Below are 17,634 nucleotides of genomic sequence, written 5' to 3' on the forward strand. Positions count from 1 at the left end.
TGTCAGTTTTGACTTTCAGTTGTTCCCCTGTGAAAAAATAAAACAGAAACTTATTGGATAAATTATTCTTTCTTATTCCATCTATATTTTTTCATTTGTTCACTTCTTCCCAGGTTCATTTCATTTGTTCATTTTATTTATTCATTCAACTCAGGTTGTTTTTGAGAAGCTACTTTGAACCAGTCACAAGGCGATGGTTCTTTCCTCTCAAGAAGCCCAATTTAGGCAACACAGTAGATTGAGTAATTTACATGTTTTTTAGTAGACTGATGAAAGCAGGGACCATGCAGAAACAAAATATTCATACAGCGTTGTTTCCTGACAGTGCTGTGGACAAAGTTTGCTGTTCACATAAGCACATTTCTATTAAAAACAGCAACAACAACATTCTGATTGAGTTTAAGCACCTCTGAAGAAACTTCTTTTAGTGATAGTTTCTGGTTCCTGGGATTGCTACCATTCTCAGAGTCTAATGAGCACATATAAACACCCGCATATTGACACAGGTGCCTCTTTCCCTCTATCCATGCTTGTCTTCTTTTCCATGTCTATCCGTAAAACAAACCCAAAGGGCCCAATCATTTTCCTTTTCCTGGCAAGTTCTGCAGAGCATGCCGTGCTTTGAGGGCCAGTGCAATTCACTCATAGGAAATGACAAAGAGAAAAGTAGGACGTCCAGAAGGAGGAACAGCTGGGTGAAAACAGGACTGGGCTGGGAATCAGGACACCTGGGGGTCTCGTTTCATCTTTGTGCCTAACTAGCTGTGTGACTTCTCAGAGAATAAGGGGGGAGGGGTGTAATGAAAGATTAAAAGTGGCAGCTTTAGAATCTTAACAGCCCTGGGTTCCAAATCACATTCTGATTGAGCGACTGTGGACGAGTTACTGAACTCCTCAAGCCCAGTGTTATCTGCACGATGTGGAGAAGACCTGCCGTACTGGGTGGGCAGAGTGATTAACTGACCTCCTGTGTATGAAGGATCTTAACACCACCTGCTCACTTTTCAGCCCGGAGAAAAATGACCAAGATGGTGAGAGGCTTAGAAAACATCATGTGAGGAACCCCTGAGTGAAGGAGGAAGTTCATCTTTCTCTCAACAAAGCAGATTCAGGGAGAACATGAATGCTGTCTTCCTTTCAGACTGTTGTGATGTCATGGGGCTGTCAGAACAATTTGCTTCTCTTCTGAAAACCTCATCATGTGAGAGTCACTACTTAAGTTTTCCTCCCCTTCCTTGAGGTCCGCAGGCTTTGGTACAGCAGCAGCAATCTGGGAAAGGAGAAGGTGCAGAGAGAGTTGGGGGAACGAATGCTGCTGTTACTCAGACTTTAACCTGGGTTTGGTTGGCAGAATGTTGGAGATTAGGCCTGCAAGCCTAGCTCTTCTCTTTGCTGCCATCAAAAGCAAACACCAGCTGTTTGGGGCCTTTTGGACAGCTGACAAAGAGAAGAGTATAGGCTTCTACAGATGTGGCATAGCAGGGCTGACACATGCAAACTATTTTGTTTGTTTGTTTTCTTCCAGTTTCAGTGAAATACAATTGACATACAGTACTGTATAAGTTGAAGGTGTACAGAATAATGATTTGACTTAAATACACCATGAAGTGATTATCACAATAAGTTTAGTGAACATCCGTCATGTCATGTAGATACAAAATTAAAGAAATAGAAAAAATGTTTTTCCTTGTGATGAGAACTCTTAGGATTCACTCTCTTAACAACTTTCATATTTAACACGCAGCAGTGTTAATTATAATCGTCAGGTTGCACATTACCTCCTTAGTATTTATTTATCTTGTAACTGGAAGTTTGTCCCTTTTGGCTGCCTTCCTCCAATTCCCCCTCTCCCCACACCCCACCTCTGGTAACCATAAATCTGATCTCTTTTTCTGTGAGTTTGTTTGTTTTTGAAGTATAATTGGCCTACAATACTATGATAGTTCCTGTTATACAACATAGTCATTTGGTATTTCTATGCATTTCAAAATGACGCAAGGAAAATTTGAATTAAGCACAGTTTGCATTTGGAGCTCTCACATTTCCCTTTTACCTGCTGCTCCTGTGGCTGCTCATTCCTTACTTGTCCTCGACACTTTCTTCCTTCTCGCCAGAGCCTCACAGTAATCTCCATAAGGAAGGGAAGGTAGGAGTGAAGAGACCCATCATACAGGTGAGGAAACTGAGGCTTGGGGAAGTCATGTAATTTATTTAAACCAGACAGTCATGTGAAGGACCTGGAGCTGGAACCCAGTGAATAACATGGACCTGCTTTTTCAATGATGGACCCTAGAGCCAGGTTCACATGAAGGGGGAAGTGGAAGCTCAGTCTCCTTCCACCCGTGTTCCCGTATGAAATACCTGAGTGCCTAGTACGTAGATGGGTGCCACAGTGGCAGGTGCTGGGTGGGCATACAAAGCACTTAGAGGCCCTGGCCTTGCGCATAAACTAGTGGAGGACAGATGTGAGTAGATGGGATTCGAGATGGTGTGGTGAGTATCCTGAGTGAGGAAGTTAGGTGCTAACGGAGCACTCCAGAGGGGCACCTAACCTGGCCTTGGGAGGATGGGGAAGGCTTCTGTGCAATAAGTGACATCTCACCTGAGATCCAAGAGGTATTTTCTCAGGAAAGGGTATTCTAGGAGCCAGGACAAGCATATGCAAAGGCCTGAAGGCAAAAGGAGCTGAAAAAGTTCAGTGGGGCAGGAAAAGAGCTTGGAGAAGAAAGCAGGTGTGAGTTCACGGAGAGCCCTACAGGCCATGGTAAGGACTTTGAGCCTTAGCCAGTGGACAGTGGGAAGTTGGTGAAGGGTTTTAAGCCTGGGAATATGGCTTTGTCATATTCATATTCAGCAGCATGAGGAGGATGGGAGGGAGGGCTGAACCTAAGGAGAACTGTTTGCTCATCCTGGGAGCTACTCCTTCTGTAAACACGTCAGGCATCCCTGTTGCCAAGATTCATCCCTCCCGAATTTTTGCACTGAGGTTGCCTCCATGCTGACAGCCAGCTCTGGGCCAGTGATTCTTTTATGCTTAAGCAGAGAATGAGGGTCCACAGCCAGACAGAAGAGCATTTTTCTGCTTCCCCAGTTTGAGGATCTGTGTGCAGGGGAGAATTAAATGAGATGTCAATATTGGGATGACCTATTCTAACAAAGCCACTGGCAAATGCCAGCCCCACCACACACAAGCTTGGTGGCAGACACCTCCCTGGGCCTCATGGTCCTCATTTGAAAAACAAAGGTAACAAAATACCTCCCTCAGATCTTTGTGAGGATCCAATGAGATGATACATGTAAAGTGCCAGGCGTTAGGAGGTGCCCAGTAAATATTTATTACCTTCTTTTTTTTCTGCCTTCCCTTATTGCTGCTGCAGAAATCTTACAGTCCTTGCAAAGCCCGATACAGTCTGACCTATTTCCTTTCTGACCCGCTCCATCCTTCTCTCCTCCTGGCACACTGGCCTTCCAGCACTGGCTCCCTTGAAGTTTCTTGAACATGTCAAATACACTTCCACCTCAGGACCCTCTGATACCTGCGTGGCTCGTTCCCTCATCTCTGGCAAGTTTTTGCTCAAATATCATCTTCTCAATGAGACCTACCCTAGCCACTCTCTTTAAAACTCCAATGCCCCTCACCTTATTATTCCCTTCCCAGCTTTGTTTTCCTCCAGAGCTCTTATCACCTTCCCAAAAGTTACATAATTGTTTTTATTTTTTATTTATGTTTTTATTATTTACTTTGGTCATTATCCCCTCCAACTGACATATACACTGTACAAGGATGGGAAGTTTTTAATGTCTTATTCATTAATGTATCTCCAGTGCTTAGAACAGTGTCAGGCACATAATAGGCCCTCTATAAATGTTTGTTGAATGAATGAATGAAATTGGTTAGCTCTCATGATAGATATCATCCAGAATATTGGGAGTTGGGGGAGCACCTCGTACTGAAGAGGCTTGATTGCCATCTGAGGGCTTTCCCACCATCTGGCCGGGTAGTCACTCCCTGCTACCCAGTTAGGAGTCAAGGGTTCGAGCACTTCACTTCTTTGTAAAATAAGGACATTGCCCTTTGCCTCACCAAATAGCCTATTTTTAGGAAAGACTTAACCCTAGAAGCTTTTACACAGAAGCACTGGTTAGCTTATAGTTCTATTTGAAGGTGTGGTAACCAGCATTTCTCCCTTTAGCCCCCCTGCCAATTACCACTGCTGGAAAATTTAAGTTGTTTTTCTCCTTTGTTCTCTTCCTGTCCTCGACTCACTGAACTTAAAAACAATCTCCCGTTGAACCTGGGAGGCAGTGTGATGCCTCATGAGGGACATGGTTCCAAGAATGTGGCCTGAATCTATTTCCTTGCCAGCCTTTGAGATCTAAGGAAGTTACTGCACATGAAAGAAAGCTACTGTGCATGAAAGAATTGAGATAGCCATCCCCTGGTGAAGTTGTCTATTTGGATTAGGTTCACTAATTCATTTACTCATTTACTTAGGTTCACTAATTCATTTACTCATTCACTTATTTCTTTTCTTTTTTTAAATTAATTAATTAATTTATATATTTATTTTTGGCTGCGTTGGGTCTTCATTGCTGAGCACGGGCTTTCTCTAGTTGCAGTGAGCGGGGACTACTCTTTGTTGCGGTGCACAGGTTTCTCATTACAGTGGCTTCTCCTGTTGCAGAGCATGGGCTCTAGGCACGCAGCCTTCAGTAGTTGCGGCACCCGGGCTCAGTAGTTGTGGCTCGTGGGCGCTAGAGCGCAGGCTCAGTAGTGTGGCGCATGGGCTTAGTTGCTCCATGGCATGTGGGATCTTCTCAGAGCAGGGCTCGAACCCATGGTCCCCTGCATTGGCAGGCAGATTCTTAACCACTGCGCCACCAAGGAAGTCCCAACTCATTCACTTATTTCTTCACGTTGAGAGACTCACAGTCAGATGGGAGAGATGGAGAGCAGACAGATAATTATAACGGTGGAGATACGTAGGTGGAGGAGAAAGTTTTTGTGTTAGTTAAGTTCCTGCTACAAAAGTGTCTGTTGTATAACAACCCCAAACCTCAGTGGCTTCCAACAAAAAATATTTACTTCTTGCTTCAATACCTACAGGCCAGCGAAGGTGGCCCTGCTTCAGGTGGTTCAGGTTCTGGTCTGTTCTTGTATCTCTTTTTCTGAGACCCTGACTGAAGAGTCATTGGCTACCTGGGGCAAGCTCTTCTTGTGGTCTGTGGCCAGAGTACAAGAAGCCAAGCCAAACCACACAAGCACATCCACAGACTATGCTTGTATCACATTTATAACGTTCCATTGGCCAAAGTAAGTCACAGGCCAAGCCCACCACCAGAAAGATAGGGATGAATACTCTGCTTACTGTAGTGGCAACATGATTGTATAGCTCTGTTTCAGGGAGGAAGTGAAGAGTTAGGAATAATCGAATCTACTACAGCATTTAACTCTGGCTATGGGAGTGAAGGAAGGCTTCCTGGAGGTGGTGACTTTCATCTTGACGGATGAGTTATTTTTCAAGACAAACAAGCAGGCAGTAACATATGCAAGTGCAGGCAAATTAAAAAAAGTGTGAAGTGTTGTCTTAATATTTATTTGAGTCATCACTGTGGGCAATATGCAAAGAGTTACAGGAAGATAAAATAAAGGTCACCTGAGTACCTGCCTATGAAGTCCAAGCTTCATGGGGGAGATCAGAAAGATACGAAAGAGAAAAGGAAATTATGTAACCAGTACACTCTTATTGAGCTGGATGGGACAAAAGTGTGAACTCAGAAAGGAAGCTAGAATATATTTTTAGCTATTTTTGGTACAGGATGCAAGATATGCACTCTTTTATATTCATTATTTCATTTAATCCTGACAACCTGCGAGGGATGTCCTAACGAGAAACTTGAGCCTCAGAGTGGTTAGGTAACTTGCCTAATGGTTTGTAGTTAGCAAGTAGTGGTGCGAGTACTTCCTAGTAATTCTGTTTTGCCAAAGAGCAAAGAATTTATTCATAAAAATTACTAGTGTACACACTGTATTTTCCTAAGTAGGGCTGCTTTAAAATTTACTAAACCCATGTTTTTTAGTGTCTACTGTGTATGCAGTACTGTGCTTGTTACAGGGCCCCGATCCTGGAGTAATCTCTGAAGTTCCACCTGGCTGTGGCATTCTGTAGGTCTCATCTACTTCTCATTGCTCATGGGTTTAAAATGCCTCAAAGAAAATAGGATTCTTGCCCATGGTTCTACGCAAAAATGCTCACTTTGAATGTTGAGGAGTTTTGAAATTATGCCTCTTCCTTTCCCCCAGATTATATATACACAATACCAGTAAGTGTTCTTTCTCCTTGGAAATGAAGGGAGACAAGCTAGGTGAGTTGCTCCAGGTCGAGCAAAAGTTAGAGGTGGGACTAAGTGGAGAATAACAATTCCCATTGTTGTGCAGATTACCTCTACCTAATACTAATTCTCTTGTCATTACGGAGCACAGATATACTGTAGTGGAATGTCCCTATGCATGAAGAAGTGAGCATTTTTGAATTTTTATTTCTAGTTTCCTACCGGTCATCACTTGACAACTGGAATAAGATTTCCCTGGTCTTCCTGACCTTTAGCGTGACCTTTTAGCCTACCGTCCCATGAGTTTTCGGAGAGACCCACCTCCTTTTTGCAACCATCTCTTCCCTCTGTGGATGGTTAAACATTGACAGGCGTTTTTGTGCGCTCTCCATCTCGGCGGTCCAGAATTGAGTTGAAGCATGTTTCATGACCCATTTTCTATTTGCTCAAGAAGCTGGCAGAACTGGTTTCCCTGATCTCAGACACCATCTCACATGGTCAGTTTTTTTCCCCCCAGACATGTTTTAAATCTGAAAATAACGAGCAATGCTTATAGGAACTGCCTCTCACCGTGTGGTGCTTACTGTCTCACGATTCCGCAGGTATGTGATGCTCAGAGACTGTTGCCTCTCATCAAGTTGACGTCGGACGGGAGGAGAATAAACTGTGCTCAGACTGGTCCAGAAGAGGGGGCGTGAGCAGGACCGCCGCTGTAGGAACAGGTGACCTGTCTGGCAAGCAAGGCAGCATCCCGAGAGCCTCTTCTCGACATCATCCCACAGACCACTGCTTCCTCGAGGGAAAGGGCGCTGAGGATTTTGCTATCAGCCACCTAAAACTTTTGCCTAGCCCATAGAAGACTTTTGCTGAAGAACTGAACAAGATACCGTTTCATTTCGTTTTTGCATCTTCTCATCATCTGGGCTGCAGTAACTGTTGTTTAGCTTTGAGAATCTTAAGCCATATTTGTTACTGTCATTTTTGTGTACACGTTTCAAGATGATCGACTTAAGCTTCCTGACGGAGGAGGAGCAAGAGGCCATCATGAAGGTTCTGCAGCGGGACGCTGCCCTGAAGAGGGCGGAAGAGGAGAGAGTCAGGTAAGAGGCCGGACAGGTCCTCGGGCACGGGTGGAGGATGGGCAGTCTGTAGGAAGGTGGGACACTTTTTTTTTTCCTCAACCTTAAGTGGTAGTTCTGACTTGGAGCCTGACTTAACGGATTCCAATTTTAAGTTTATTTCCTGGACAGAACTTTCTCCTCCATATCTCTTAATTTATCCCATAGGACTCCTGCCAGAAATAGTCTTGATTTAAAAACCTCACTAAACTCCTTTAACTTATTAAACACTGGATTAAAAATGAAATAATGTATACAAACACATACATACATCTCTCTCTCTCTCTCTCTCTCTCTCTCTATATATATATATATATATATATATAAACACACACGTATATATCCACTTTTTTAACTGAATCTACTTAAAAAATGGATCATGTATGAAATTAGAAACATTTTTTAATCTCTAAAGTTTTCAGAAGAAAATAAATTGAGAAGTAGCTCACATTTTTGCACATCTTCAGAAATGTTTGAATTGGTTTCAACAGCAATGGAAATGAGTTCTGACTGAGCCAATTTTTCATTTGTGTTCCATAAGAAGGAGTGGCAACTCTGACATACTATTCACTTTGGGAGGAACCCAAATGTTCCACATCAACATTCCTACCACTTTCACTCACTTGCGGGGTCGGAGGAGCATGAGGTCAGAATGCTGAAGAAGTGGGCTTGAGTCCAAGCCCTGCCATCTATTGCCTTTGTAATCTGGGGCCTTGAAGGCAGTGAAAGGCTTCCTGAATGTGAGTTAGTCATATTAACTGCGTGATCTCCAACCTAGGAGTTATCCAAAGGGAACATAAGCCCTGTTCTTACTTCTTAGGATAGCAGGATCATGAATAATGGAGTTATTTGTGCCCATATTTCGTTATCCATATTTTGACCCTAATTTGAACATGGGTGCTTTATAGAAGAACATGCTGAAATTCACTTCAAGCACTCCAGAGTGTCTGACTATGGCTACTAACAATAATTCATATATCGATAGTGTTTAACAGATTGCAAGGAGCTTACATGACTTTTATTTCTTCTGAGCTCACAACACTCATGCAGTTGAGGGTGCAGGGTGGGATGTAATTACACCCACTTGATGTGTGAGGAAATTGACCTTGAGACAGGTCAGGTGACTCGCCCAAGCTCATGTAGTCCGTAGGTGTCAGAAGTGAGGATTAAATCCTGGCCCTCAGGTACTCATTCACTAACTCCACCTCCCCTCCCTAAGAAAACTATAGCAGACAGGACATCCTGGGACCTGGCCATGGAGGAGGGGGTGGCTGTCTTGGTGTGAGGTAGGACACTGAGCTGTGATGGTGACAGGAGGTGGCTATAGGTAGTGGAGATCATGAGAATGGGGTTCCTTACTTGTCGTGCTCCTTCCCACAAGTCACTGTTCCCCATTCTCAGCAAGAGGGGTGCCTTGAGTAGTTTTCCCTGGAGAGGTGGGGATTTACACCAATCAGCCATCAGAGTCTCTTAGTAGCATTCATCCTTTACCCATTCACAGTTTGTGAATGTTATCGTCTTATGTTCCTCCCAGCAGCTCTGAGATTTGGCAAGACAAGACTGTTAGACCCATTTTAGAAAGAAGGGGAGGGGGCAGCACAGAGAAAATATTAGTTGATTTTTCAAGCATAGTGGGAAATGGGAATTCCTTTAGTCTCTCGGAAGACAAGATGGAGAGGATGGGAAAGAAAGCAGTGGAGCTGGGATTGCACCGGGTCCCATCCCTCTTCCTGCCTCAGGATGTGGGGACTCTGAATCCTGGCGAGCTGCGATCTTTGATTCCTCCCACTTACAAGACCTTACGTGTGGTCTGTAATTCTGTTTCCTCTATCTAGCCAGGTTACGAAGAGAGATCCATTCTCCCTCCCTTCTGTATTTACTTGGCCCCAGAGATTCCAGGCTGCTGGGTCTTCCCTGTAGTTCTGTGATTCTGTATGAGATGAGTGGAGGTGTTTCTCAGGCATCTACAGTAATTGCTGAAAATATACTTAAAAATTCAAAGTTCTGCCTGGAACTGGGCCTTGTAAGGGGTGTGTGTGCAGCCACTAGCGCCAGCCAGTCTACAGCCACGGCAGGAATGCTGTGAGTCCGTTTGTAGCAGGGACTTTGCAGATTCTCCTTCCACGCACTGTTTCTGAGGATGCCTCGGAAGCTGCTGCTGGTGCTGCCCTTGTTTCTTGCTTTTGTAAACTGATAGGAAGAAGGCTTGGGGTGGTGAAAATCTGGTGTGAGTCAAGTCCTGTTTACTGCTACCATTCTGGGGGCCTTCCTAATCGGGCACCAAGCAGCTCATGTGGACTTGGCCACAGGCAGGTCCAGGACTGAGTGACTGTGTGCGGGGGGCACAGATGGGCATGAGGTCCATAGCCTATGGACACCGACAGAGGCCCAACCCATAACCTGCTCCACACAAAAGGAATGGAGCTCTGGAACCCTTTGCTTTAGGACTGATGGGACCTGGGTTGGTTCTGAGACTGTCTGCTCCTGGGCTGGTGGAACCATGACTAGGTCTCTGGTCTCTGAAAATGCTATTCCATGGGTTTTTGCTTTTCAGCCCCGTCACCATCCCCCAGCTGTTTGTCTCTAGCTCTTCCATCAGAGTGATAGCCTGACAGCTCTGGAAAGATTTTTTGGGTCCATATCAGTCACTTTACAGATAATGAAGGAAAAGCCCAGAGAGGGGAAGTGACTTTCCCAGGGTCACACAGCTAGTCAGTGCCAAAGCCAGGATAAGAAAAGCCCTTGGTCTACTGCTTTTCCTTCTGCCCCATGTTGCACACTGGTACTGCTTTTTCAGAAGAACAGTAAGGGCCCTAGCGCGGACCTTGAGTCAAAACTTAGTGAGTCTGAATCCTGTCCTCACCATTGATCAACTATGGTTCATTCAGCAAGTTACTTGACCTCTCTGAGCCTCAACTCAGAGACTGGGAATGACCCTAGTGCCAAACTCAAAGAATTACAGTCAGGATTAAGTAAGATAATTCTTAATCTTCTGAGCACATAGTAGGTGATTGATACATTTTAATTCCCTTATTCACCACTCCACCTATGCCTCTAAAAAAGAACAGAATTCTCTGGTTAGTGGTCTGATTCCTTAGAAGGAAATTACTCCTAAAACTCTCAACTATTTAATACAGTGAAATTTAATCGAGTACTCATTAAGTCTAGGGAACTTCTCTGAACAAATGGAAGGAATTTTAGGGTAATTGAAACATGGTCCCAGTGCTCAAGGAATTTACCATTTAACCATTTAATGGATTATCAATTGCAAATTTAAAATCTCAATCTTGTTTCCCTAACATGATTTTACAATGCCCCAGTCCTCCTCCAAGTTAGTATATGGCTTTAGAAACATAAATTAGATAATTCTAATACTAGCCTAAGCAAAACATCATTAGAAAGGCAAATCTGCCACTAAAATTCAGACTGCTATTTCAAATGCTAATTCATTATGGGCTTTGGAGTATAACCCTCCTGTAGCCGTGAGGACATTACTAATGGATTATAGCACTGCTGCCCACTAAGACCAGACACTGCCTCAGAGTCCTTTTCAATATGGCTGTTGATGAGAGTTGGATTTAAATTGAAATCTGTTTGCCATTCCTGATTTATCCAGTGCTTTGACTTGTTCTCATCCAAGCTCTTTCAGGGCACTTTGGAGATGATTTTTATGCTACCTCCCATCCTGATTTCATATATGAGAAAATGAGTGTCAAACAGGGGAAGCGTCCAGTTCCCAAATCACTCAACCTGTTAATAGTAGTATGTGGATTTGAACCCAAGGGAATGTCTACTGTGGTATCTCGGGGGTTCAGTTAGAAGAAAGCAATTCCAGGTCACTGTCTTTCATGCTGCCTCCCTACCTGTACCACAGTGCTAGGCCCAGTTATTACCATGCCTCACTACCCAGCTTGCTTTCCTAACTACCAGCTGGAGACATTTCACAAACCAGCAGTGAAACAGACATCAGGATGGATTCTTTTCCTCTCTCCCCGCTGCCTCCTCCCTCTCTGTCCTCTGTTTTTAAAGAAACACCACCATACATACATAGATGTAACTTTAGTCTCTTAGGGTTTGAAAATGACACACTCTAGAGGTGGTATTTCCTGTGCTTTGCATCACACTGCCAGCAGGAAATCATTGCCGCTGTGTGTCTGTACACCGCCAGCACCACGTCCCCCATCCCATAAACACACAACCACATCTAGGGTGATGGGCGTTCTTGCAGTAGATACCATCTCAACCACGACCGCATCTTATGATCAGCTGCTGCCTTAAGACCTACTTTCTTTTAAACAAAGGCAGTTGTCATTGAAGAACTGCTTTCTAGGACCTCTGATGGCATTTTCCGTCAAAGCAAAGGGGAAAGGAACCAGCATTTGTCCAGGATTGACACCGTACACAGAGCTTCACATTTTCCCCTTTCGTCCGCACGGCAGCATAGCTGAACCCACTCAACAAGGGGGAGGAAATAGAGTGGAGGAGGTTAAGTGCCCTGTAAGATTGAAACCTTGCTTATCCAGCTACAAAGCCTGTGCTTCCCACACACAGTGCTGCCTCGCAGCAGATTGTGGGGATCTGTGGTGTGTCCACAGCACAAGTGATGCATGTTTCTTCTTGTTTTCCGCTGTAAAGAACTTTCGCAGTTTATTTCATTTTCACGTGTTTGTTTTCAGATTCTCTATCAAAGGTTGAATGCCTTTGTAGAAAGAGTGAAGTGTGATAGCCATCTTAGAAATCAAAATCATGTTTGGGTCTCGCAGGCAGGATGACGGGGCAGTGGAAAGAACGTCGGCTAGGAGTCAGGCTGGCTTCCGGTCCCAGCTCTGTGTGACCTTGGGCAAACCTCTTAAACTCTCTGGGCCTCATCTCATCTATAAAGCGAGGCCATTTGTAACTATCTAAGGTCCATTCAAAACAAACATTCTCTCATTCAAAACAGACATCTAAGAGTACTTTCAAATCACAGAGTCTAACCACCTTGCCCAGAATATACTGAAAGGTTAAAAAAAAAAAATCTGGGAATGGATCAATCAACCTCTCTGGCCAGTCTGCTGATTCTTATTAGGCACAGCTGAGCAGATAATATCGACCAGGTCCTGCCTATGATGTTAGGACTTTGCTTCATCATGATGAATAGCTAGAAGCTGGGGTGCGCTATGTGAGTACAAGCAGGAAGAATGTTGAAGGCAGGATGAAGGGCGCCACTGCTCTTCTGGCTTTCCTCTGAAAGTGCTCACACTCTCTCTGCACCGCAGGAGTTGACGTTAGCAGTTAGGGCTGTGGACTAAATTTTTTATGTACAATTCCAAGCATGTGCCTGGTATATGATAGGGAATTAATGAACTCTTGAACGAAAAAATGAACAGATATGGCCCTCACAATAAAGAGAAAGCAAGATGGCCATCTTTTGCAGTTGACTGAATTCTTTGTACATCATGGTGAAATTGTAAGGATTAAATGAGATGATGCATGTTAAGTCCACGCGTGAGGCCCAGTACCGAACACATGCTTTGTATGTATTAGCTGAAAGAATGGGGTGTGACCAGCATGTTCTGCCTGGAGGACCAACCGGACAGTGTCTTCTCTGGGTTGAGTGTTCTTCTGCCTTCACTTCTGCCCAGCAGCAGCCCATGGGTGTTTATTGAGCATCTTCTCTATCCTTAGCTCTCTACTAAGTACAACATGCACGTGTGGAGAGGATGGTAAGGTATAAAAAGTGTGAGTGCCAAGAAACTTACCTTTTTCCCACTTCAGCTGAATGGTACAACAACGAGAGAATCAAGTGCTAATTTGGTTGGTACAATTAGAGTTCAAGAAAAATGAGAGATCAATATGGGCTGGTAGAAAAGAGTTTATTTTATTTTTTATTTTAACTTTTTTATCGAAGTATAGTTGATTTACAATATTGTGTTTCATATTATATTAGTACTGCATTGTGATTCAGTATTTTTTATAGATTATACTCCATTAAAAGTTATTACAAGAGAATGGCTATAATTCCCTTGCTGTACAATATATCCTTGTTGCTTATCTATTTTATACATAGTACTTTATATTTCTTAGTCCACTACCCCTAATTTGCCCCTCCCCCATTCCCTCTCCCCTTTAGTAACCACCGGTTGGTTTTCTATGCCTGTGAGTCTATTTCTGTTTTGCATGTACATTCATTTGTATTATTTTCTTAGATTCCACAGGTAAGTAATATCATACAGAATTTATCTTTCTCTGACTTATTTCACTAAGCATAATATTCTCTAGGTACAGAGAAGATTTTAACAGCACCACCTAGATGGTGGGATTTCTTTTTTTTAATATACACCTTTATAAAACTTGGGCTTTGATGTCATACATATAGATTCATCTGTAAAATATTCCAAATGACTAAGCTAGAAAAAGAGATTGATTTACCCTAGTAGTGATTATCATGATAGGAAGTATATAAATAGCACTTACTGAATTTGAAAGAATTTCCTATTCTTTTGCAACTTTAAAAGAAATGAGCCAGAAACCCAACCTCAATTCTTTACTGTAATGGCTTTACTATGAAGGGCCACGCGCTTCAATGAGCCTGACTCACATGGCGCGTGCTCATTGTGCGCTGAAAGCTTAGTGGGATCAGAGGCTTGCAGACAGTCAGGCAGGAGCAGATCAAGAGTTGCATAAGGACCCTTACAAAGTGCCTTTCACTTGAACAACAAAGATAAGTGAATAAATAATCTCATGAAGAGAAATTGGGAGTTGTTATGCTATGAGGGTTTGTGGTCTTCTTTAACATGATGGTGGCTGATACCGTATTTCATCATGCTTTTCCCTAATCCACCAAGAGATGAGGTGGCCTGCCTCATTAGGAGAAGGCACTGCCATTGTGATGGAGCGTGGTTCACTTAACCCTAGCAGCGACAGGATCTCTCTTATCTCTTGTCTTTACTCAGACTGAGCTGGCTGCTGAGCATTTATTTGTTAGCTGATTTATTCACTCAACAGTTTCTGGGTATCAGCTCTGTGCCAGGCTCTGTGCTGGATGCTGGTGTTACAAAGGTGATTATGAGTTAGTCCTTGCCTTCAAGGAGTTTGCAGAGTTCACAGATTATTTGTAAGACAGATGTGCAAATAGATCACTGGAACACTGGTGAGTGCTGTTGTGGAGAAGCTGTGGGAGCATGGAGAAGGGCAAGCCACACGGTGCCCTCAAGGATCAGGGAAGGCTTCCCTGGGGGGGTGCTACCTAGATCTGAGGGATGAGGGGCCACGTGCTGGATAGAGAAGTGAGGGAAAGACATCTGGAGAGAATTCACATTTATTGGTCTCTTACCAGGATCCGGGCACTGTTAGGTACTTTCAGGTAAATACCACATTTAATCATCCCAGAAGTCCTGCAGAGTAGGTCTTATTTTCCCCTATCTTTATAAACAAGGAGACTGAAGCTTAGAGGGGTTCAGTAACTTGCCAAAGATCACATTTAGGAAGGGTCACAACTGGGGGTTGGACCTAATTTGGGGAGACATCAAAGTCCATAGTCTTTCTGCCACACCTTCCTGCCCTTAATGTCTACAGAGGTCATGTAAGAGCAGTGTGGAGATCAGTATGAGGTCTAGTGTGCTGGCACGTGGGGGAGCATGGGAGCAAATGCTGGAAAATGAATCTGAACAGGTATCCTGAAGCCAGGTGGTCAGGGACCTCATATGATATCCCTTCACTCCAAAAGCGCTGAATAAACACCCACTGTTTTCCAGACACCAAGCAAAGCTATATTGAGTACAGGCCCTGCCCCTAGGGGCTCACTGTCTAGTCAAGGAGAGCTGGAAGGACTTCTCTTTTCTGGAATTGAACTTGAATGTGGTCCTTTTGGGAAGAGAAGGCAAAAGCTCCACCAGCAGCTCAGGGTGGATTTTTTGCTGTGCTGAAAAGCTAGGCAATGGTTCCACATATAAGCGATATCATATGATATTTGTTTTTCTCTGTCTGACTTAACTTCACTCAGTATGACAATCTCTAGGTCCATCCATGTTGCTGCAAATGACACTATTTCGTTCTTTTTATGGCTGAATAATATTCCATTGTATGTATGTACCGCATCTTCTTTATCCATTCCTCTGCTGATGGACATTTAGGTTGCTTCCATGTCCTGGCTATTGTAAATATACACACTACTGTATATAAAATAGATAACTAATAAGGACCTACTGTATGGCACAGGGAACTCAATACTCTGTATAACCTATATGGGATGTATGTGTATGTATAACTGAATCACTTTGCTGTACAGTAGAAACTAACACAACATTTTAAATCAACTATACTCCAGTAAAAATTTTTTTTAAAAAACAGAAAATTTAGGCAATGGGAAACCATTAGAAACATTTTATAAGAACCATGACCTCTCTGGTGATTCAGAACCATGAGATGAAGACACGTCCCTGTCTGGATTTGGTGATGGGCTCTCACAGCAAGGTGTGTCCAAGGGTTGTGATTGGACATGTTTGGCATAGGGTCACTTCTTTCTAGGTAACTGGGGGAGGAGAGGAGTTTCCAGCAGAGAGTGGGACTCTGGCTGGAAAGACTCTCTGCAGGCACACTTGGGAGAGAGAAAACGTACTTGCCAGAACCCAGGTAAAAGCCCCTCCTGCCTTCCCCATTCCCAGGTAGGCCTGCGTGCAACCCTCACACACAGCCCTGCCACCACCTTGGGTGTGGCCGCCATACACGTTCTCTGGCTAAAACACTTAGATTGGCTACTTTAGGAAGCGTGCATATTGGCTCGAACGACAATCATAAAACCCTCTTGGATTTTGTAGCACATTACCCTCCAAGAGTTCAAAGTCCCCTTAAGGCTTTTATTCCACTTTATTGTAAGTACAGCTCTATCAAAAAGAAAAGATAGATTTTTTGATTCTCATTTTATTGACGTGGATAGAGAGATGCAGAGATTATAAGACTTGTCATATAGAACAGTGTTTTCCCCTCCACTGTAAATGAGGGAGATCTTAGGGGGGTGGTACTTGGTTTGTTCTTTAGGTTTTAACTTTTCAGTGAGCATGAATGACGTGGAACCCTTCGATGCAGTATCTGCACAAATGGAATTTATGTCTGCCTCCACTCCCCACCCCATATAAATATGATCTTTCCTGATCCCAGCCAGTCTTGTTGAATTCATTTCCCTAACATTAAGAACCAGGGACCTCATGCACTGTCCCCCACAGGCTTCCAGGAAAGTCTCTGATAAGCTCATTTCAGTGAAATGGCAAGAACTGATGAACCGTTAATTTCCTCACCAGTTATTCACTGAGTGTTTATTAGGTGCCAGGCATGTGCAAAGGGTGGTCTGCATGCATTAGCTAATTTAATCCTCATAGCAACCCCGTCAGGTGGGTTACTATTATTAACCCCTTTTTAAAGATGAGGAAACCAAAGCTTGGGGAAGCTTAATATGTCATCTTTCTCTGGGGTATTTACATTTGAACAGTGAACAGCAAGCCTGCAGCCAAAAAGTGAATTTGCTCTTGAGAAATTTCAGGCATCATCTGGGGATCATGGCTTAAATCTTTGAATTTTTAAAAAGTGTTGGCCTTGGCTTCTCTGACCTTTCAGTCAAAGCATACATTTGTTAGTCATCTGGGAGGTTTGTAGGATCTTGTAAGATATTGAGAACTTCATTTTGGCTGTTTGTTTACAGATTTCTTTATGCAGTGTCATAATAAACTCATTTATTTACTGTGGGTTCTTAGCAAAGTAAAGCTGTTTTTTCTTTTGTAGACATTTGCCTGAAAAAATTAAGGATGACCAGCAGCTGAGGAATATGAGTGGCCAATGGTTTTATGAAGCCAAGGCAAAAAGGCACAGAGACAAAATCCACGGAGCAGATATCATCAGAGTGTCCATGAGAAAGAAGAGGCACCAGGGAGCAGGTGAGTTGATTGGGCTAGTACATTTAGAGCCAGCATTTGTTTGGGAGAAGGAGTCCTTGGGAGAAAGGAAGGGTGTCAGAATCGTTACTGAAATCTGCAGCGGGAAATCATTAAGGGGTGTGCTTTGCATAATGTATAGTTCTCTAGGTCGTAATCTTCTTGCCCTGGGTTTGGATGGATGAAGGCAGGGCTAAGTGACTTATTGTGGTGAAGAAGGGTGAGGAAAGCCCTTTAGATGCCATGTTGAATTGGAGTAGCCTAGACAATTGGGGGTT

At 43.5% G+C, this 17,634-nt stretch overlaps 1 protein-coding gene across 9 annotated transcripts in view; it reads left to right on the plus strand.

Moving 5' to 3' along the window:
• Positions 1–17,634, plus strand: part of SYTL2 (synaptotagmin like 2) — a 100,472-nt gene that overhangs the window by 37,054 nt on the left and 45,784 nt on the right. For all 9 annotated transcript variants that reach the window (XM_036859636.1, XM_036859635.1, XM_036859637.1 and 6 more), the window contains 2 exons: positions 6,936–7,433; positions 17,208–17,359. In XM_036859636.1, coding sequence (XP_036715531.1) covers positions 7,333–7,433; positions 17,208–17,359 — 253 coding nt within the window. In that variant the 5' untranslated portion in view covers positions 6,936–7,332. The remainder of the gene's footprint in view (positions 1–6,935; positions 7,434–17,207; positions 17,360–17,634) is intronic.

This window comes from Balaenoptera musculus, chromosome 8 (assembly GCF_009873245.2).
Source record: "Balaenoptera musculus isolate JJ_BM4_2016_0621 chromosome 8, mBalMus1.pri.v3, whole genome shotgun sequence".
Classification (NCBI taxonomy): domain Eukaryota; kingdom Metazoa; phylum Chordata; class Mammalia; order Artiodactyla; family Balaenopteridae; genus Balaenoptera; species Balaenoptera musculus.